At 44.5% G+C, this 22,385-nt stretch overlaps 1 protein-coding gene across 2 annotated transcripts in view; it reads left to right on the top strand.

The window, feature by feature from the left end:
• Positions 1–22,385, top strand: part of PPM1H (protein phosphatase, Mg2+/Mn2+ dependent 1H) — a 261,692-nt gene that overhangs the window by 184,011 nt on the left and 55,296 nt on the right. For both annotated transcript variants that reach the window (XM_060657079.3, XM_060657077.3), the window contains exon 6: positions 7,598–7,716. In XM_060657079.3, the coding sequence (XP_060513062.1) occupies positions 7,598–7,716 (119 nt within the window). The remainder of the gene's footprint in view (positions 1–7,597; positions 7,717–22,385) is intronic.

The following is a 22,385-nucleotide window of genomic DNA, read 5'->3' as shown; positions in this document are numbered from 1 at the left end:
CTGTACTCTGCACACTCCTTAAAAGACAACTGGCAACCTATCTTTGCTTGTGTTGGGGCAGCGGTTACCAAGCTTTCTTTCCAGGGGCCATTTGCATCACACGCGTGAACTCCAGTGTACCTCCACTCCCTTACCTCGGTGAGGAACATTCTATTGTGCTTCCTTGTAGGAAAGCCTCAAGTTTTAGGATAAAGATGGAGGCACAAAGAGTGGTCCATTTTTTTACATGGAGCAGGCCAACACACTTTAAGTTGGATTTTAATATAGAATACATTTCTAGGTTTCTAGTCGGCATGCTTATTAAGTAGAGAAGAGACATGACATTATTTAGACATTCTTAGGAGTGTGAAATATCATGAGGTTTGAAATGGTATAATTTCACCCACACACATGTGGTTTTACAAGAAGATATCTATTGAATTATAAAAAAGTTAACTAAATCCAAAATATAGTAATGTGTGTCCAAGATTGTTTTTTTTTTAAATTTTTTTTTAATGTTTATTTTTGAGACAGACAGAGCATGAACGGGGGAGGGCCAGAGAGAGAGGGAGACACAGAATGTGAAGCAGGCTCCAGGCTCTGAGCTGTCAGCACAGAGCCCAACGCGGGGCTCGAACTCACGGACCGTGAGATCATGACCTGAGCTGAAGTCGGACGCTTAACCGACTGAGCCACCCAGGCACCCCCCAAGATTGTTTTTATGTGCTATGGACCTTAGTTTTAACTTTTTCAAAAGATTGAAAGCTGTATTGAATTATTTTGTGAAGTTTAATCACCAAGTGTAACTGAGTAAAGCAGGTCAGAATGTTCTGTATTCATTCTCCCAGCACATACTTACTTGGAGTCTTTACTGTGTTAGGTGCTATGCTTGACTCTGGCATATAGCTAAGGTTTAAAAATAATGAACATATTCAAGTGTGGCGGGTATCACTTGCATCACCATGCAGATGTTCTAACATACATATGTCCAAATAGCAGCATCAGGAGAAAAAGCTAAACTATGTCCAGCATATTAGAAAAATAAGGGATGTTTAGGAAACGGTCTAGAATTTTTATTTTGTAGGGATCTTAATGTGTGCCTCCTCTCCTTCCTTGCATTTTTATCCCATTAAGGTCACATTTGTAACAAGTCAGCCTATGAAATGTGCCTTGGGAAGGGACAGTAGTCACGTATACCTGTTTATGTATGAGTGGCCCGGATATGAGTAGTAGAGTAAAACTTGCCAAAATTGTCCATGAATTTTACAAGTTTGGACTCCAGAAATCATGGGGTTTTATTGCTGAGAGGAGCCTAACAAATTCTTACACTCACATTTTACAGTCTTTAAACTTTGGGTGTGTTGCTTACATTGAATTTAGCATAAAATCACTTTCGACACTCAAGGTTCCAGAACGCTGATGTGAGCACTGCTTCTGGCAGGGCAGACCAGCTCTAATGAAGTAACCCTAACCAGTCGTGTTACCTGAATGCTGCACAGCCTCTGAGAAGTTGTTTCTGAGTTGCCAAGTTGTGGCCCACTCTGCTTCTGAGAATAAAATGTCTCTGTGCTGGCCAACAGACACATGAAAAGATGCTCAGTATCACTGATCATCAGGGAAATGCAAATCAAAACCACAATGAGATACCACCTCACACCTGTCACAATGGCCAAAATCAACAACAGAAGGAACAAGTGTTGGTGAGGATGTGGAAAAAGAGGAGTACTCTTCCACTGTTGGTGCGAATGCAAACTGGTGCAGCCACTCTGGAAAACAGCATGGAGGCTCCTCAAAAAGTTGAAAATAGAACTCCCCTGTGATTCAGTAATCATACTACTGGGTATTTACCCAAACAATACAAGGACACTAATTCAGAGGAATATATATGCATTTCAATGTTTATGGTGGCATTATTTATAGTAGCCATATTATGGAAGCAACCCAAGTGTCCATCAATAGATGAATGAATAAAGATGTGATAAACACATGTACGTGCATGTGTGTGTGTACACACACACACACACACACACACACACACACACAGAGGAATATTATCCAGCCATGAAAAAGAATGAAATCTTGCCATTTCCAATGACTTGGGTGGAGCTAGAGAGTATTATGCTAAGCAAAATAAGTCAGAGAAAGATAAATGTGATTTCATTCATGTATAGAGTTTAAGAAGCAAAGGAGCATAGGAAAAAGAGGGGTGCCTAGGTGGCTCATTCGGTTAAGTGTCCGACTCTTGATTTTGGCTCAGGTCATGATCCCAGGGTCATGGGATTGAGCCCCACGTTGGGCTCCATGCTGAGCGTGGAGCCTGCTTAAGATTCTCTTTCTCTCCCTTCCTCCCTCCCTCCCTGCCCCTCCCCCCTCCCTTGCTTGCACGCACTCTGTCTCACTAAAATAAAAATAAAAAGTGGGGGCACCTGGGTGAGTCAGTCTTTTAAGCATCCGACTCTTGATTTTGGCTCAGGTCATGATCTCACAGTTTGTGAGTTCAAGCCTCCACTGTCAGCATGGAGGCTATTTGGGATTCTCTCATCCCTCTCTCTGCCCCTCCCCCGCTCATGCTTTCTCTCTCTCAAAAAACAAGCAATCAAACAACAACAACAAAAAAAAAAACAGAGAAACCAAGAAACAAATCCTTAACTATAGAGAACAAACAGAGGGTCACCAGAGGGGAGGTGTGTAGGGGGATGGGTGAAGTAGGTGAAGGGAATTAAGAGTTCACTTACCAGGATGAGCACTAAGTAATGTATAGAATTGTTGAATCACTATATTGTACACCTGAAACTAATATAATACTGTATTCTAACTCTATTGGAATTAAAATAAAAACTTAAAAACTGTTCTCAAAAAATTTTTTTTAGTTTTTTCAAACAAAAGCAATACCCATTCAGTAGTAGAGATAATCACAAATAGAGGTAAGTCAAAAAGGAAACCATCAGATAACATTTTACAATATTTAGATGGCTGAGCGTATGTACTTCTATAAACATGTATACCTAGAAGACCATGTTACCGACTGAATGTTTGCACTGGTATCCTCCCCAACGCCCCCCCCCCCCAAAAAAAACCCTTCTGTTGAAGCCCTACCCCCCATGTATGCCAAATTTGGAAATAGGACCTTTTTAGAAACAAGGTTAAATGAGGCCATAAGAGTGGGGCCTTCATCAGATAGGACTAATGTCTTGATAAGAATAGACCTCAGAGAGCTTGATTTCTCACCCCAAGAGACAGAGGAAAGCACGTATGAGGTGCAGTAAGAGGGGGCAGTCTGTAAGCCAGGCAGAGAATCTGCTGGCATCTTGATCTTGGACTTCCTGGCCTCCAGGACAGTGAGACCTAAGTGTTTGCTGTTCATACCCCTCCCCGTCTGTGGTATTTCCATATAACAGCCCACCTAAGATGAAATCTGAAAACTTCCACGATCATTGCAGAAAAAGACACACAAATGAGCAGAGAAGTAGGTTTTCCTCTGAAAACCAACAGGTATGTGTCCCACTGTATTTTAGCATCTCATTTTTCGTTAATTAACCACCTATTTGCTCTATTTGTACTTAGTTTTTGAGTTGTTTTTTCTTCAACACCAGGACCTCCATCAGGTCTGACAAATAGGACAATAGTGAGTATTGAAAGTGCTGGTAAGAAGGGGGTCTACTATTAGGACATGGCAATTTTTAAAAGTAGTAAAAATATGTCATCGGTACACATGGAATACAGGTGAATTCTGTGGTGAGCAAAATCGTGACAGAAAATATCTTGCATCATACGAAATGTGCTGTGGCAGGTCGAGGAAGAAAAATGACCATAAAAGTAGAGAAATTTAAGGGTGTGACGTATCAGTGGAGGATGAATATTGCAGTATTTCTTCAGAGCTAAGGTGCTTTTGCTTTCACCCTTTGACATATCTGAAGTTGAGATATTTTACCACTGATTGTTGCTGTCAGCCAAGTGGCAGGCATGACACAGGTGTCCTCTCCTGGGCATGTGTAAACATCAAAAGAACAGCACCAAACTTGCAGGATGGGCGGCTGGCAGCTTAGAAGAAAACCCTGAAGGCAAAAATGAAGCACTCTTAAAGCCTTTGTGGATTTGCAGAGGGGCTTGGAGGTGTGAATCTGACTTGTTCAGCCACATTCCAGAAGTGGGAGTCAGAAGTTAGCTGGCTCTGGATAATTGCAGAGCTGACTTAAGAACTTTGCACCCCTGGTTCTGAGGCTCCTAGTTCTAGGGTGAATTATTTAAGAAATGTTGCATCGCCAACGGTCCCATGGAACACAGGCCACTATTGCGTGGGAAATCGTGACCGTTAATGATTCAGAGTTGAAAACTGATGAGCAGTGGAATTCTCAATGTGAAGACGTTTTGGAAAACCTTATCCAATATACTTCACCTATGTAATCTTCTTAAATATACCCCAGAGGGATATGTAAAAATTTGTCTAAATCCAAAGGAGCCCTTTCAAAAAGAATAAAATAAAAATTCAAAGTGGTAAGAAAGTATTGCACTTAGTTTCGTTGGCAGCTTCCCCTCGTTTCTTAGAGGTAATAAAATAATAACTCATTTGAAAAGAGCATCTTAGAACTGATGAAACACCGTAGCCTATTGCTATAATGGGGAGAAAGCAAGCAGTTTGAGACCCTGAAAGCCCCTGCAAGTGAAGGGGATACAAATGTCACAGGAACATGGGCTTTAAGGGCCACTTAGAGCCTGCTCATCTTCAGAGGGAGAGGTGAGGTGACCCCTGCAGAGAGTGAGCTGCTCAGGAGATCCTGGCTACTTTGCAGATCTTCCCTCACAACTGTCCAGACAAACGTGTACTAGCAAAAAGGGTATGAGGGTACCCAGGGAAAGCACCATCAGAGGGCCACTCACTCTCCTGGAAACGCGGCCAGGTGCCTGGAACACTGCACATTGATCTCTGAGGCACTTGGGTCTGTGAAGAAATGGACTTAGAAATATGGCCTTTGGATCCTAACCTGTTTGTTAATGAAATGTATGTGGGGCATTTACCGATATTTCTTCACACACATTCGTTTGTATGTACCTATATGCCTTGTATCTAGATCTGTGTGTATATGACACAACTTACATGAGCTCATACACCTACACGCACACGCACTCACATACGTTGTTTGATAACCTGTGTTTTTACGTCTGTCTGTCCTTTCTTTCCATGTCATTACATATTTGCTGTAGTATCATTGTAAATGACACCATAGAATTCCTTTGTATAGATTTTTGTACTAATTTATTTAGTCCCTCATATTATTAAAGGATTTCTTTTAGCTTCTTCAGGAGCATTCTTGTGGCCAAATTGGGTGCAGATCTGTAATTTTTTGTTAACTGGATCCTCACAGGTACCTATTGACCATTTAGACTTTGCATGGTCCAGGGCCCTTGGTCCTTTTGCCCACTTTTTTTTTTTTATTTTTTTGTAAATGTGTGCAGGTTCAAGGGTTGGGATGGGTGTTTGTGGCCATGTTATTAGGCTTTGGCTCTGAGACCACCAGCCCTGGATGATGACCTTGGGCTAGGTGTCTTAAGTTCTTTGGGCCTTAGTCTCCTCATTTGTAAATTGACTCTATGACATGTGCTTTGTAGGATTGTTGAGGTTGTGACAAGCATATCAAGTGCCTGGTACATGGTAATCCCTAACTCAGGTTGCCAGCCAGGCTAGGCCAGCTTGGGGAGTGGGGTATAGAGTCCCAAAGCTCTAGGAGATGATAACGGGTACATAGTAGGTGTTGCTATTCATGGACTAATTATGCCTCTGCTCCTTCAGTCAGTACAGCTGGCTTCCTGGGTGTGTGACTCCTGTGGCTGCACAGGGCTCTGTACGTGGTTATTCTTAGTTTTGAATACAGTCTCCATATTTTCATTTTGCACCGGACCCTACAGATTGTGTATCCAGTTCCACCTTGTAAGGTTGTTGGCAGTGTGATGCGAGAGGTCACAAAGCACATTCCGTAGTGCCAAGGATGTAATAGATATCAGTAGTCATTAGATGGATATAATAATTTTTTATGAGCCGAGACAACTACGATAAGTGCATTCATTTAATTATTAAAAGTGTGAGGTAAATACATAATTAATCTGAGATTGAGAAACTGAAGCTCCAGAAGCTAAATCACCAACTAAAATTACACAGCTTATACACGCAGAACTTGGATTCAAACCCAAGTTCACCTCACCCAAAGCCCACACCACTGACCTGCCCTATTAAGTACTCCCTTCCTTCCTTCCCAGGGAACCTCTCTGTAAAGGTCAGTGTTTAAGCGTCCTTGATACTCATCAGCAGCCCAACCCTCATCCCTAGCAGAGGTTTCAGAGCCCCTCAGAATGTTCCAGAATTCCTGTCAGACCTGGGAAATTTGGGGGCTACAGAAGACAGTAAAGACAGTTCACCTTCTCAGTACTGCCCTGCCGTGTCTCCAAGCCTGCTCAGAGTTCTGTTATCTGGCCGAATCTAGCCAACCCAGTGACAGTTCAGCTTGTGTCCTTTGACTCCTGATACACTTAGCTTAGGATGACCGATGTCCAACTAAACCTCCAAACTACCATGAGAATCAGCAGGAGATCTGCTGGTGTCAGATCTTGGGAAAGAGGCTGTGGGAGATGCCTGTTTCCAGGAGACTGAGGACATGGCCATCTGTCCTGTGGCAGGGATCCCTTGCTTTTCTACAGTGCCAGGTCATGATTTGCTCTGCCTACTCTTCCCTGCCAAAAATTTTTTAAAAATTAAGAAAATAATGAAGGGAGGGAGAAAAAGGATCCATTCCAGCACACTGCTAGTAAGTGGCCGTACAGCTTGGTACAAGGAAGCTTCCGTGCAAGTTTGCTTTTAGTGTGTGTGGCCTTCGAGCGGGGAAATTAATACTTGAGCATTTCATCTCTTGGATAGCGGATTTGAATTTTGAATGTGACAATGAGACTGTTTGTTGTTTCAAAGCAATTCCCTAAGTGGCTGTTTGCTCAAGACTTTTGTAGTGTGAACAGAGATTTGGGGGAGGGGAGGAAGCCATCTGCTCTGGAATAGTCTTCCAATTACATGATCAAATTACTGCAGAGCAAAATGGAGGGAGTCCAACAGAAAGTTCCTGTCTGGTGTATCCAGCCCCAACCTGCTCTCTTGGGCCATTGTGTCAATGTGGAGATTCACATGTAGGTTTCAAAGGCAAGGCCATGATTGCCAACAGTGTGAGCAGGAGAGGAGCAGAGAAAGCCAAGCAGAGTGGGGGAGAGCTTTCACGTTGCATCAACATGCTGTTCAGGAAAGTGAAAAGATCTTGGATTTGAATTAAATGAACTTTTGGAGAAACTCCGTTTCTTTTCCTCTTGACTTTAACAATCCATGTCTCTGATTACAATTAATTTATCATGTCAAATGAAAAAGTTATATCCCTTTATAAGTTCAGTTAGTGATTTTTTATTCGCTGATATTCTTGTAGAATAGAAATGTTTATTCTATTTGTTGAATACACCTATTTTTTCCTCTTAAAATAGAACAGTTTTCTGGTTTTTGAAATATGTCTTGATTTACAAAACATTATTGAGTCTTATTTTTTCTCCTAAATATGTGAGTATTTTTTCTTTTTATTTCTTTTGCTATTAGGCATTCATGCAGCCTCACTTGCTGGGAAACGAATTCACACATTTGGAGTTTCCAAGGAGAGTACAGAGAAAGGAACTTGGAAAGAAGATGCTCTACAGGGACTTTAATATGACAGGCTGGTAAGAATATGCCTCCCTCTGCCTCAGCACTGCCACAGTATGTGTGAAGGAATCATCACCGTCATAAAAAGCCACTCATGCAGTTTGGATCAGGTAGTGCGGCCAGAGACCTGGGTTGGTGGCAAAGGACTGGGAACATTGCTTCTGCTCTTTTCGCCTGGGCGCCAGTTCTTAAATCACGGTGTTGGTCTGCCTCTGTACTTCCTGACGTCCTCCCTGGGGACACTAGACCCCACGAAGCTGACATAATTCCTCACTTCACATGCACAAGCGTCTTTGAGGCTTTAAAACACATTTAAGTTGGTTTTTTTTAGGTCAGGGGCTCGAAGGAACAGGCTAACAGTTAATTGAGCCAAACTGGCCTGGATTTGAATCTGAACTCTGAGCTTTCTAAAGAGGCAAAGTTAGGTAAAGTACTTAACCCCTATGAGCCTAACTTTCTATGGATAAAGTGAAAAAAATAGGCTCTTTGAAGGGGTTGCTGTAAGGACTAGAGGTAATGAGCCATCTTCATTATTTTTTCACATTTACATTGCGATAAGAATCTTGGCAAGGGGCGTCTTCCTCCCACAACACACCTATGCAGCACCAAGATCACTTCTGTGGTGGATCAGTGGCTAACAGTGACTAAGACCTCACCTGTTTCTTCCATATGAAAGACAGATGGGATATAAAGTACGTATACACCATAGGATTGACATGAGGACTAAATAAGAGAGCACAGGGCCTGGCACATAGTAGTGGGGGTGAAGATTTGCTGTTAGCCCTGAGGTACTGGCCAGGGAGCCTCCTGCCAGCCTGGAGGAGAGCAGGAGGGTGAGACAGTGGACTCTTTGCTTGCCAACATAGGCATAGAAGTGGATACCATTATCTCTTCTCACGTTGACCAAAATAGCTGTCACACGTGATTACAGCCCAAAGTCTCATGGTAGTGACTTCTAGGCTAGAAATCTACTAGAATACACACTGTGTTAAGGGAACAGTTGAGCTACCTAGGGAAAATAAGGGGCTGATCTAAGGCACTTCAATTTATCCCCTATCATCTAAAAGAGAAGATTTTCCCTACTATCCACTCTTCTTATAAAGCAGGGTCAGCAAACTATGACCCAGAAGCCAGATTCCACCCACACACCTTTCTGTAAATATTTTTTTTTTTTGTTTTGAGTACAGCCACATTCGTTTGTATACATTTGATCTTTGGCTACCTTCACTCTACAACAAGGTGGTTGAGTAGCTGGAACAGAGACTGTATGACCCATAAAGCTTAAACTATTTACTCCTGTTCTAAAACATGAACGGACTTGGCAGAAAGGGTTCACCCTATTTGCAGCTCTGAGGTTCTGGAGTTTTGGTGCCCTAGAATCCTTACCCTACCCCAACTGGGTTTTCTTTACAAGTTCATTTTTATCCGATCAGCAAAATCAGCACTCCTCACAGAGCAGTTGAAGGTGAGGGCTACCATAGTTTAGAAAAGCACGGTCGGGTTTGGTCTAAGTTTTGCAGGATTTAGAACGATGGAGGGAACGGTGTCCCAGGTCAGAAATCCCCATGATTGCAAATGCATAAACAAAAAGAGTGGACCTGAGAGACAGTAAGGAACATGGCCAAAAATAAAGAGACGGTCTATGGGAAATCAGACCGAGTCAGTATCAAGGGGACATAATCAAGGATGCGGGAAGCCACGCAGAGACATACATTTACTGTGGGAGGCTGTGGGTTGTGCTGCTTTGTCTCTGAGAAGGAGAACGAATGAGGAAAGCATGGTTTTGGGATGGCAGTCCTAAGGAGTTTGAAGGAAACTGGCAAGAGAAAGCAAGTTTAGGTACCCAGGAAAAAAAAAAAAAAAAAAAAAAAAAAAAAAACAGCATAGAAATATGTATGTGAGGTCTCAAGGGTCAAATGGAGGGATGGAAGCAGAAAACAGAGAAGGAAGGAAATGAACAACAAACTGGATGATTTGGGCCAAGAGATAACTGTAAGGGGTAAGTCATTAATCATTCCAGCTACCTGTTTATGTCCTTTCGACTAGTCTGCAATTCTCCAGGAGGGGGCAGTGCCTCGCCTGGTGCCTGACACCCAGTGATTAGCCAGTGGGTATTTATTGGATTTCAGGAAAGGGTGTGACTGACGGCAGTTGAGGACCAGGTAGTTATGGATGGCAGGTGGGAAGGGTGGGAATAAGGAGCTTGTTTGTATCTGAGATACGTTAAGCTTGAGGCAAGGCTGTTTGTGTGTTCTTTCTATGCCAGAAAGGCAAATAAGATCTAAGCAGTCAAAACACACTTGGAAAACAAGTGGCTAAAGACTACCCCCATTTTATAATTTTTTAAATGTGGATACATTCAGGGACTAGATTAAATCCAACTTCATACACCCACACTCAGTCTCTTGCTTTCTCTGTACACACACACACACACACACACACACACACACACACACACACGGTATTAATTAGCATGATCCTAAGAAAATAAGTGGTCCATAAACAGGCTGTATTTAATGTATGGAACTTCACAGAAGGTACCAAATAATTGAGGAGCCAAGACTGAGAATGGCTTCAGTCAGACATGATTTGCTGATTTGTTTCAGCACGGTTCCCTGTGTGGCTATTGGCTGCAGCTTTGCCTGTGAGCAGAGATTGATGTACACCTTTGTGTATTTTCTACCTGCTCTTTTGACTTGAAATTGGTGCTTCAGGAAAAGGAGAGTTCTTTATATCTTTGTTGGAGTAAGTGGGGGAGTTAGAGACCCAGTTAGACCACTGCCTGTATAAACTTTAATGAATTTAAACTTGAATGAATTCCTTTTTTAAATGTTGTAACCTCTCGTGAGAAACCTCGTGTCTAGCAGTTATTGTTTAGGACTTGAAAAAAACCATGGGATCACCTTTTGCTGCCTTTCCGAATTGTCTCTAGAAAGAGAAGACCTGGCAAATTAATTCTGTAGAAAGGGAGATGAAGACCTGTGGCTCTTTTCCCACAGATGCCTTCAGTGACTACCAAGTTGTTGGAATTGGTTGAAGGTGGTCTGGTAAGTGTTTGGAATGTGTCATGCTCAAGGAGACAGGTCCTTACCATGTCCCTTTATGTTTCTTGGATTCAGAGTTAGCCCTGGCCTGTGAACCTGTTCTTCTGGAACGCTTCTATGAATCATGAGTTCACTTAAGTCAAAGCCCTTTAATTCTTATAGCAAATACCTAGTTGTGGTGGAAATGGGCCCTGCATGCCCCCACTCAGCACGATGGCAGTGGGCCTACCTGACAGTGACTGGAAGAGCTAAGGGCCGGGCGTTGTGATGAGAGCTTGACTTGATGCCTTCTATTTCACAGTCCCATGAACTGTGATGAGGAAACTGATGAGGAAACTGAGGCACAGAGGCTGAGTTTCAAGGTTACATAATAGTAAATGGTAGCACCTAGGACGTGAACCCAGACAGCATCACTGCAGGGCACACGCTGTTTACCATGCCAGCTGCCTGACGCTGAAGGACTCCTCTTCCTTGTTCCTATTTTGTGGTTGAGCAGATTGAGACAGAGAGGAATTAGGTGGTTTGCTCAGCTTTTACGGACACAGAAGTGTCAGAGTAAGGCCTAGATCCCAGGTTTCTGAGGCCCAGAGCTCTTTGTGATACAATGCAACGGTCCATTTTTCTTCAGGGTAAGATTAGACATAATTACTCAGTTTTGAGCCGTGACGTGAAGTGAAGCAGGGGAGCAGGGGGGTCCTGTCCACCAGGATCAGTGTCTCCGTGACAGTCCTCTAAACAAGAGGACGGGGTGAAGCATTTCAGGACCGGCTGAGGTACTAACTTTTCTGGTTCCCAGTCTGACCTGCTAGACTGCCGGCCAAATTAAACTGGGCTGCTTCACACTCATCACTAAGAGTCTGTGTGTGATTTGGGGGTGCGGATGGTGGGAGGATCCTCAGAGAACCAGGTCTCCTGTGCTGAGGAAAATTGTTTGCTCTCGTCTTACAGCAGCCTCATGCCAGCCCTCCGCCATGCGTCTGCAGCGGGGAGGAAGGTGTGGGAGAGGATGTCTGCTCTGGGGGGGCGGGGGAGCCTTGTCTCATCATCAGGGATGAGTTTGTGGCCTCCTGACAGGGAGCCTTTCTCTCCTACCCTCGTGCTTTCTCAGAGACTGTGGAGCAGCTTGGCAGGCCCAGATTGTATAGAGGACAAAAGGTTATTGTCACCAGGACCTTCATAATGAAACCGGTCTCTTCCCTGGCTCCCCCACCGCCCCTTCCCCCGCCTCAGAGATCGCTTGCCCAGTAGTTGGATTTACAAAGGCATTTTCTTCACAGCACCCCCAGCGCTGAGTCGGTCCCTGACGCGGCCCAACCCTCACCTTCTGTGCCTGGTGTCATTGGTCTTGGTGCCAGGATCCCGGCCTTGCCCCAGTACAGGCCAGCGCCCCTCCTCCCCAGCCCTTTGTGTCGAGCTGCTGTTGCATGATGCACATAGCTGGCAGTGTGAGCTCTGTGTTTCAACCCGCAGCCCTCTGAGCCATCACAGGCTGTAATTTGCTGGCAAGTGTCTGTGTTACCAAGTTGAAACAACGGTTTCTCACAGCTGCCTTTGTGGCACCGGGTCCCTGCTCCTGGGCCTGCTGGTGATTTAGCTTTCTCAGTGGGATGGGTGTTCATCGTGCGCTGTGTCCGGGCACACAGGGGAACGAGCAAGCCAGGGGCCCAGGAGGACATCCATGTGGAAGGGGGTTTGTAGCTCTACCCGTGGAGTCCAGCCAGGCCCTCCAGCAGCTGTTCCTGGCCTGATGGGATTTGTAGAGAGAGCAAGGGCTAAAGAGGAAGAGAAGTCCATCGTGTGAATGCGAGATTGCTTCCAGATGGTTCTAGTTATGAGTAAAGTATACCAGAATTCTTTCCTTAAGCAAAGCCTTTCCAACATTTATGATGGTCTTATTTCCGAGGAAGGCTGGACCTGTAACTTGAGATGGCCTGGCTTAGTACAGAGTTTATGGCTTTGGGAGATAGGCTCCATGGTCTCTGGAGCTCGCTCTGCCAAGACTCTGGAGCCTTGGGCAAATCTTGGACCTGGGTCTCTCATTTGTAAAATGCTTCCTTTGCCCCTTGCTGCCAACCTCTGTGTCTGGCGGGGAATGGACTTTGCTCTGCTTTTCAGAGTTTCTGGAAAAGACCAGTTCCATTAGAAATATTCCAGCGATGGCAACCTTTCATTTTAACCTTTATTTATTTTTGAGACAGAGCATGAACGGGGGAGGGGCAGAGAGAGAGGGAGACACAGAATTGGAAGCAGGCTCCAGGCTCTGAGCCATCAGCCCAGAGCCGGACGCGAGGCTCAAACTCACGCACCGCGAGATCGTGACCTGAGCTGAAGTCGGACGCTTAACCGACTGAGCCACCCAGGCGCCCCGCAACCTTTCATTTTAATCTCTAGCAGCCCTTAACTCTTTATGATTCTAACTTGATGACACATCAGGGTCATTTTCCTCCGCTGAATTTCCTTTACAATCCGGGATTTTTCCACTGGGGGCAGAGTGGGGTCAGCCACCATTTTCTCCTTTTAGTACTCATTGCTTTTATTAAGGCAAAGGAAATATTTTTCTATTCTGAGTGCTCTCTAGCACAGTAGCCACTAGCCACATGTGGCCATTTAAATTTATATTAGTTAAAATTAAATAAGATGAAAATTTTCTTTCCCAGGTCGCACTAGCCACATGTCAATTGCTCAGTAGCCGGATGTGGCTAGTGGCTCCTGAACTGAACGGTGCACAGATACGGAACATGGCCATCACCACAAAAAGTTGTACTGGATGACCCTGCAGTCTGGGTAACGTAAGAGCATGGGTCTAGCTGAGGTGGAGAACATACAAGGAGCGGTAACTGAACATCCCAATGGCAGAGAGTTTAAAAAAAAAAAAAAAAGACAGCTGAGCACAGACAGGGTAAGCAAGTGAAATGGCATGGCCGCATTCTATGGCTTCTGGACTCACTCCTGTTAGCCTCTGAGTTGGCTGCGGTATGGGCGTCATTCCACTTTGTAGATGTTCAGAGGCATCAGTCACTGTGTTTAGGGACAACTCATCTCTAGCGGTCACTACTTGGCAAGCCTGTTGGTCAGCCAGAAGGAAGAACCATGTCCTTTGCCCTACCTCCCTTGCCCTGCCTTGCCCATTGCCTGCTGGACTGGTGCTTTTGTTTCTCTTCTCCTTTTACTTCTTGGGGAGTATTTCAGACCCTGAGGAGCTGATTAAAAAGCAACCTCACTTCCAACCCTTTGCATGCTGTTTGGGGTGAACTTTAATTCTCCATCTGCAGCCTGGAACCCAACTCAGGGATGAGAGCCACAGCACCACAGCATTGGGCTTCTTACCAATAGATAATCCAAACATTTTCTGGAGGGAAACTCACTGGAGGCAGCCTCAAGCATGGTCTGGAGCTACTGGGTCGAGTTTTACAACTATTGTAGATATGGCTTCTGTCTTATTCTTCACTGCTCTTTTCAGTGCCCTCTGACAACACATTCAGGCAGGCTGACAGCAAAGTGGAAAAGCAGATTGAGAAATGCCACAGAATGCTTTATGAAGCCAACTCCAGAGCTGCACCCGCATATAATATAAATTGATTTATTGAATCAAGCACAGAAGCCCTGTTACCAAAACCCCAGGCTTTATCCTCGGGAGGACCACCTATTAAAGCAGCCCCAACTGACAGTCCTCATTAGCTTTTCCACTGATCCCCAGGCAGTTTTTAAAGGGACAGTGTCCCTCTTTTGGGCCTGAATTTATATGTTGGCCATGCCTGTGAGTCTAATTAGCTTAGCATTATTAATCTTACTTGGAAAGCCTGCGTTTTCTGTAACAGCTTGACTCTTGAGTTTTAAAGAGTAATTGGAAATTTCAAACCCTGTCCTTTTCCCTCTTTTTGTTTTTAATTACTTTTAACCCAATCTTTGGAAACCTACCTGCAGGTGTCTCTTGACTAGCAAGCATCGTTGGAGCACCAAAGGGTTTCTCAGTCCCGTCTTGGTGCAAATCCTGACACTACTGTTGTGCCACAGATCTCACGGGGAGACTTTTTAAACCCACCAGAGAAATATCACATTTTAATTTTATAATTACTTCACAAGAAAGCAGGCCTTCCCCTAGTTAAACCTGGTATTAATTTCCTCCTAGCAACTTGTATTCTCATAACTTAATGATTATGGGCCACCTTGGCAGCAATGTGGAAATCTGACTTTGCAGAGGAAGGAGGGGCTTGAATTTCAGAGAATTTTAACCCTATAAATTGTCCAGGATGGGCATTGGCTGGGGCAGGGAATAGGCGCCTGGAAAGTCCTTGCGTTCCAAGTTCCGGTGCAGCCTAGAGCCAAAGTCCGAGTGGGTCAGCCTCACACGGGGAGTGGCCTTTCTCGGGGCTCCCAGAGCCAAGATGATGAATGGTTATTTGCCGTGTGCATGTTCTGCGTCTTTTCGGGATTTGCAGCTCTGGCTTCAGGAGCAGCAGGGAAGAAAGCCTGCCCTGCTGTGTGCAGCATATCTCCTGACAGTGATAAATGACTCCTTGCTCCCCACCCCCCTCCCCGCCTTTCTGCCCCTATGGCCAGAGGAAGCTATGAGGCATTTTACAAATGATTGGAAGCCAAGACAGGCATTGTCAGGCCACAGGAAGCGGAAAGGAAAGAGATGCCCAACTGGCTTGCTCCCTATTGATCATCCACACACACACACCTTTCTGCTCCCATGATAGGAGTAAATTTCTCGTTCCTAAAGTGGCCAAAGTACTTCCAAGCTTTTCTTTCCCCCAAGACCCTTTGAACAGCCATAGCATGTCTATACCCACTGATAGGCTCCTAAGCAGAGTCTGGTCCCTGCTTTTCCCCCGTGACCATTGTCTGGGGCTATGCAGTACATGTGTGGTGGGGACTTAGCTCCAGGTCCTCTGGGGAAGCTTTACGATGTCAAATGCTTGCATAAATTCTGGTTAAAATAGCCAGTGTCCTTTTAACCAAGCCCCACCCCCAGGGCAGGGAGGCACGTGTCTTTATACTTAGCAAGCCTTTATTGTATACTTGCTGTATATTAGGCACTGAGCAGTAGTTACGAACAGGGATGTGGAGCCAGACTTTCTGACTGGGCCAGTCCCCAGGTGCAGCTTGGACATACATGTCACCTTGGTTTTCCCACATGTAAAAGGGGTTGATGATGGTACCTAATAATAGGACATCAAGAGCTAGTGTGGTCGTGTGCATTCAACAAAGTCTGGCATACAATAAGTGCTCTGTGTGCCCAATAATATAATCATCAGATATTATGGAGAGTGAGATGGTCGGCAAGGTCTGATCCTTGTCTCAGAAGGTTCACAATCCAATAGGTATTGAGTTGCTGGTTTCTTGAGGTAATGGGAGGCAGTTTAGAGAAACAAGAGACTGAAGGAAGGTCAAGTGTGCTGGCTACTTCTACCTGGCAGGTCTGTCCCACAGCTGTTGTGCCGGATGATCACGAACAAGGGGGGGTGTTATCTGTGGGCAGAGGCTCCCTCAGTACAAGTAGGAATCCGCTCTATCCCTGAGTGCTGATGGATAGGGTGTTTTGTTTGTTTGTAGGTCGTTTTGTTTGTTTGTTTTTATGGGTTTTTCTGGTCCATACATTGATTCTACTGTTGTTTTTTTGTTTTGTTTTTTTAGTCCTGGATGCTGGACTTTTTAAAGTGCCATTGCAGCCCTCCTGAGCTGTACCGTACCCAAGGTGCTGGCATACCACGCCCCTCAGTAGCCCTCATGTAGGATCTTGTCACATAGCACTGTGTCACTTCATGGGGATGACCAGCTGACTAAGGGACTGGCTTTCTGGAAATTTACTGAACAACACCATTTTACCTATAAATCCATTAAATTCTCAAGAGTGTGGGAATTAGATCTTTTGGAATTGTGTATAAATAGAGCAAGACAGAATGTAGAACTTATTTATAAAAGGGGGGTTTAAAGAAACACTCGTGGCTGTGTTAGAGGCAGTGGTGGTTTTTAAGAGGGCGAACTGGGGCTGGGAAAGACTTAGTGGAGAAGGCTGTGTTTGAATCAACAGTCTGAAATAGGAGAGGAGTTTTAAGAGGGTTGAGGGACAAAGGGAAAGACCTTCTGTATGGAGGGCACAATACAAGTGGAAGCCCACAGCTAAAATAAGATGTGGGTTTTGGGAATATAGAAGCCAGAGGTAATATTCAGAATAGTTTCAATAGTCAGCATGGAAGAATAGGCTCCATGTGGGTCCTAGAAGCCCCTGCTGTGCCAGGCATTAACTTTTTTTTTTTTTTAAGTTTTATTTATTTATTTTGAGAGAAAGAGAGAGAGGGAGGGAGACTCCCAAGCAGGTTCCGTGCTGTCAGTGCAGAGCCCGACCTGGGACTCGATCTCAGGAACCATGAGATCATGACCTGAGCCAAAATCAAGAGTCAGATACTTAAAAATTGACCGAGCCACCCAGGTACCCTTTGCATTAACTCTTTATTTACCACACTGTGGAGATTCCAGGGGAGGGTCCAGAATACCAGACAAGGGCACCTGGGGGCTTGGAACAGTCATTATTTGCCAAGCAGTACAGAAGAGTTTCAACCTCTGTGTGTACTTATATTGGTATGTATCAGCTAGAGAACATTGCTGGTGGTGGCCTAACATAAGTGGCATGTAGAAGCGATCGAGAGGGTGTGGGGCAGTGGTGGTTAGTCCAGTAACCCAGCAATCTAGGTAAGTAGGTTCAGGTCAGCTCATGCGAAACTTTGAATGCGGTGCTAAGGGTGGCAAGAACTAACATCTTATTTTCTCAACCATAAGAGCTCTGCACCTCTGTAAAGTATGAAAATGACACACAGCACGGCAGAAATATGGAGCTGATGGTATATTTAGAAAGACATATGGTCCAATCCTCAGCCTATTTATAAGATCCTGTTTTTAAGGAAATTCCAGAGAAGTGAGTGCTACAACACTCCACCAAATTTCCAGGTACTTAACCACCCTGCCAAGGAAACATTTTCCTGTGCCCAGCCTATATTCCTCCAGTTACAAAATTTCACTCTCAAGCAGAGCTTGATAAAGTTTTTTCTTTTCCCTGCCACCCTTACCTGCACACAAGGTTTCATAACAGGGAGTCAGTGTTGCTGGCTTCAAGCTGACAGCTCCATGAAGGTGCTAACCCTCTGTGGCTCGGGGATGTCTTCATCAGATGCAGCTGAGGTGCTAATTTAAAGCCCCTAGGTTCTGGACTTAACCCAGGAATCCACATAGCAGAGTTGGGCAATGACCACTCCAAACTTTCAATGATTTCATCCTACTTCCATGTTCGTCTTACCTTTAGATAAGTAAATCAAAGACTTATTCAGGGCCAGGGTAAGGTTTGTCGGTCCCTTGCTCAAGAACCAAACATACATCTTTCTATAAGAACTAGAAATGCTGATAATACATTTGCTTTTTCACCTTGTTGCTCTGGTAAAAGCCATAATGCTCTACCAATTCTAGGTTTAGCTTCTATGAGGATTAAATCAGCTTTGTCGGTTACCCCGGTTAAGTCAAATGCAATCCACCGTGCTCAGGAACTTAAAGGAGAGAGCACAGGTGATCTCTGTGTGATCTCTGGGGCATGATCAGTTTTGGCCATTCCTCATTCAGTGGCACGGGTGTTGTGTCGGGCACTGTAGATACAAAGCAGATTAAAACAATCTTCACCCTCATGGTGCTTATAGCCAAGTATAGGACAAACCCATACCAAAAGTGGAAGAGGATTATTTCCCCACAGCGAAGCTTTTTCATCTGGAATGATTATTAAAAACACTCCAGAATTCCTGAGGTCTCAGAATCTCTATTTTTTTAAAACCTCTCAGGTGATTCCTGGACGTCCTTAAACATTGGCTTTGGGCAGCCCCAGATTCTTCTTGTAGTTATGAGCCGCAGCTTGCAGAAATGATTGGTTACAGAACCCTGGGCAGCCTGGACTCTTTACCAGATTTGTGACCCCTCACCCCTGGCTTTCTTCCTGCTGTTGTTCAGGAACTTCTTTGTCCACCTGTGTGGGCCAAGGAGCGTGTTCAGGAAGCGTCATGGACTGGACTGTCCGTGAAAAATGAAAGGTGATATCAAACGCTTTGATGCCTACAGGGGGTCAGAGTTGAGCCGATTCTTCTCCTCCCTTATTGATGTTATGGTCATAACTTGCATAGTCCAGGCCCCAGGCACAGTATAAATACTTAGAGTAGTTAGGAGATGGTGCTCCCAGGGCATCTAACTTGCTGGTTTCTCATTCCTCTTCAACCCAAGTAAATGATACTCCCTCCCCAGATTTGCCTAATCCTTTCAAATGGTCTTGGACTGTGAAAAACTGGGCATGTACGTGTGAGGGTTTAAAGAGTGCAACTTACTATCAGCAAAACAATTTGAAAGCCAGACCTCAGTGATCTTGAATATCCACCCTATTGGCAAGAGAAGAAAAAGCCTATGAAAAACTGGGCATGTACCCTGTGAAAAACTGGGCATGTACGTGTGAGGGTTTAAAGAGTGCAACTTACTATCAGCAAAACAATTTGAAAGCCAGACCTCAGTGATCTTGAATATCCACCCTATTGGCAAGAGAAGAAAAAGCCTAAGAAGGTGGTATGTTTAAACTTCTAAACCTGGGGACTAGGCTTTTAGAAAATTTGTATGAAGGGCATCTGGCTGGCTCAGTCGGAAGAGCGTTTTGACTCTTGATCTTGGGGTCCTGAGTTTGAGCCCCCTTTTGGGTGTAGAGATTACTTAAAATGAATAAATAAAAACTTTTAAAAAATTGTATGGTTTACCCTGATGATGAGGATTAGTAATTAAGCAATCTTGTTGGAAATCATGACATTTCATGGTATTTACATAGATTCATAGCTCCTCAAAGATGTCGGAGAACCGTGGCTGAGAGCACAGTGCACTTTGGGGTGAGCCTGGAAGCGAGCCTGACCTCTATTTCCTAGTGGTGTGACCTCCATTTTCTTACTTGGGTTAATGTTAATATCTGTCCCACAAAGTTGTTCTAAGAATTATATATGTTTCTGGACACCTGGGTGGCTCAGTCGACTAAGCGTCCAACTTCAGCTCAGGTCATGATCTCACAGTTCGTGTGTTTGAGCCCCGCGTCAGGCTCTGTGCGGACAGCTGCTTTGGATTCTGTGTCTCCCTGTCTGCCCCTACCCCGCTTGTGCACGCTCGCACTCTCTCTCTCTCCCCCTCAAAAATAAACAAACATTAAAAAAATTAAAAAGAAAAAGAATTACATGCTTTAAAAACCTAAGTGCTTTGAACAGTCCCCAGAAGAAAGCGAGCATACAGTGAGTGGGGGGTGTGTTGGAACTCTGTGAGTGTTACAGCTGAGGTGGCAGCATAGTTAACAGTTGTTGCCTGTACCATCCATTGTCTAAAACAGTGGGGCCACCTTGATACAGGAGTGTGCTGTGTTCTTCCCACTGGTAAAGATCAGCAGCCATTGCCCAGGCCTGTGCTTCTTATCTTAAGGCTTGAGTAATGTTAGGATCAACAGAAGATTCCAGAAGACTGGGTTTCAACTGAAGATTTTGGGGGTAGGGGAGGATATTTTTGTGTGTGGAAATAAATGTTATGTATATGATTATTATGCAAAAATTCTTGCTTTTTCGGATAAAGCAGAAGACTTGAAAAAGGTTTGATGCCTACTTTGAGATACTTGAGCTCTGCCCCAGGTGATATTACCAGTTCAAAGACACACGAATGGAAATACTGAAATGCTGTAGCATAGAGTGGAGTCCCAGTGCACAAAGGCCTTCCCCAAGGGGCACCGTAGAACTTGGTGCTCCTGTGTATAAATATCGATATGTCCAAAGAGACAGAAGCTTTGTGAGTCAGGGCTACAAGATCAGCTCAAGGAACTGGCCTCTGCAGTAAAACCCTCTTTGTAGGGAACAATATATTTGCTGTTGTCTCCCCACCATTCCTGGCTATGGGGTCAATTTTGGTTATCTCCTGATTTGTATATATTGACTTGGTTTCATACAGTATAAAGGCCAATGTCAATGAAATTCATGTTTGTCGCAGAATAAACGGTCCCTGAGAAAGCAGAAATCATTCCATATTTGTGTGCTCATAAAATAAGGATCTGTGATTCATACCTGTGGGAGATCTAAATGTTATTGATTAGAATATGAAGCTCTCCTCACCACATGCTAATGCACACCAAGTGGGTACTGAATCAAAAATAGCTTCAAAATCTGAAATCTCCCTAAAAGTCCTGCAGAATGTTTTATCCTGAAATATGATTGGTTCTGTTTTGCATACACATGTGACAAATTACATTTTCAAAAGACTGATTCAAAGCATTTTCTTTTGTGTGAATCCTTTTCCACTGCTAACCTTGGGCCCATGAGTTAAGGGATGGCCTTTATATTATTTAACTACACATTCCCAGCACCTGTGCTAGTAAATATTTATGAATGGTTCTAGTAGAACCCATTGCTCTCATCTGGTCCAAACCTGAGCTCCTGATTTGGAGCTACTAGGATCAGGTTCTTTACCCAAATTTTCAACTGTGGACAGGGACCCGTTAGTGGGTTGTGAAAGCAATTTAGTGTATGGAGATGAACATTTTAAACAAATTAGCCGGTGTAGGGAGTAAAGGACATCTCAGTGTGTAGTACACGGTAAGGGTAAATATTGCTTTCCAAATGTGTTTGTGTATACACCGGGTTATCAGGATCTGCTCTAAGCCAGTGGACTCTCCCCAAGAACATGGGCCAGTGCAGTGAAAGCGACCTCTGATGCCTCATGCTATCACCCACAGGCCCAGTTTAGGAAGAGGAGTCTTTAGGCCAAATTAGAAGAATGATTACCGCTCCCAGGACTCCAGGCAGGATCTGGTTCAGGCATGCTGGTGGTAAGAAGGGGCGAGGTATGCATTTTCCCAGGGCTTGTGGGTCAGCCCTGTTAATCGGAGGATTTCCTCAAGGGCATCCACAATGTCAGGGAACAGAGCTTGGGCCCCATTATGGAGAAAGGCTTTCTGGAGGGAGAGCCAGAAGGTTCTCCCTTTCATTTGTTTCTCTCAGAGACAGACATACACAAGTTAGGCAGCATTGCACCCCCAAATTATATCACCCGATACTAATCACACTTTGACAGCATACTGTTTGAGCCTGAATCCAGACTGTACGGTATTAGCACAAGAACATCAGCCTGTATACAGCTCAGGGCCTACAGGCCTCAAGTAATTTAAATGATGCTCTGAGGATCAAAGGAGAAAACAAGTTAGCATTTGTTTGTAGAGCTTTGGTCCCACAGGGAGCTTTCCCAGGAATCATGTAATCAAGATACCCCTCAACACTAACTCCTAGCAAAGAATCCAGGGACCCAAGGCATCAAAATATGACCCCATCCCCCAAATTTAGATTTACAAAGAACTAAAGCCTGCTATATAATGGCAAGCTGTGGCAGAAACGTTGGCTTTGCCTAGAAATATCTTAAAGGATACTTCTAAACCCTCTAACTACCTGCTGGATGAGGGACTTTTCTCAGCCTCTTCCAACTCACCCTGGGGCCACAATGGCTGCCTCTCATCCTTATTCCAGAACTCTGGTTTGAGCCTGATATCGTTAGCCTTAGCTCAGATTCCCCCTCCCTGTGACGGTTCAGTGACATTTTCCCAGCATATT

Source organism: Panthera onca, chromosome B4, assembly GCF_046562875.1.
Source record: "Panthera onca isolate mPanOnc1 chromosome B4, mPanOnc1 haplotype 2, whole genome shotgun sequence".
Lineage (NCBI taxonomy): Eukaryota > Metazoa > Chordata > Mammalia > Carnivora > Felidae > Panthera > Panthera onca.
The sequence above is the reverse complement of the archived record's forward strand: the minus strand, read 5'-3'. Positions and strand labels throughout refer to the sequence as shown.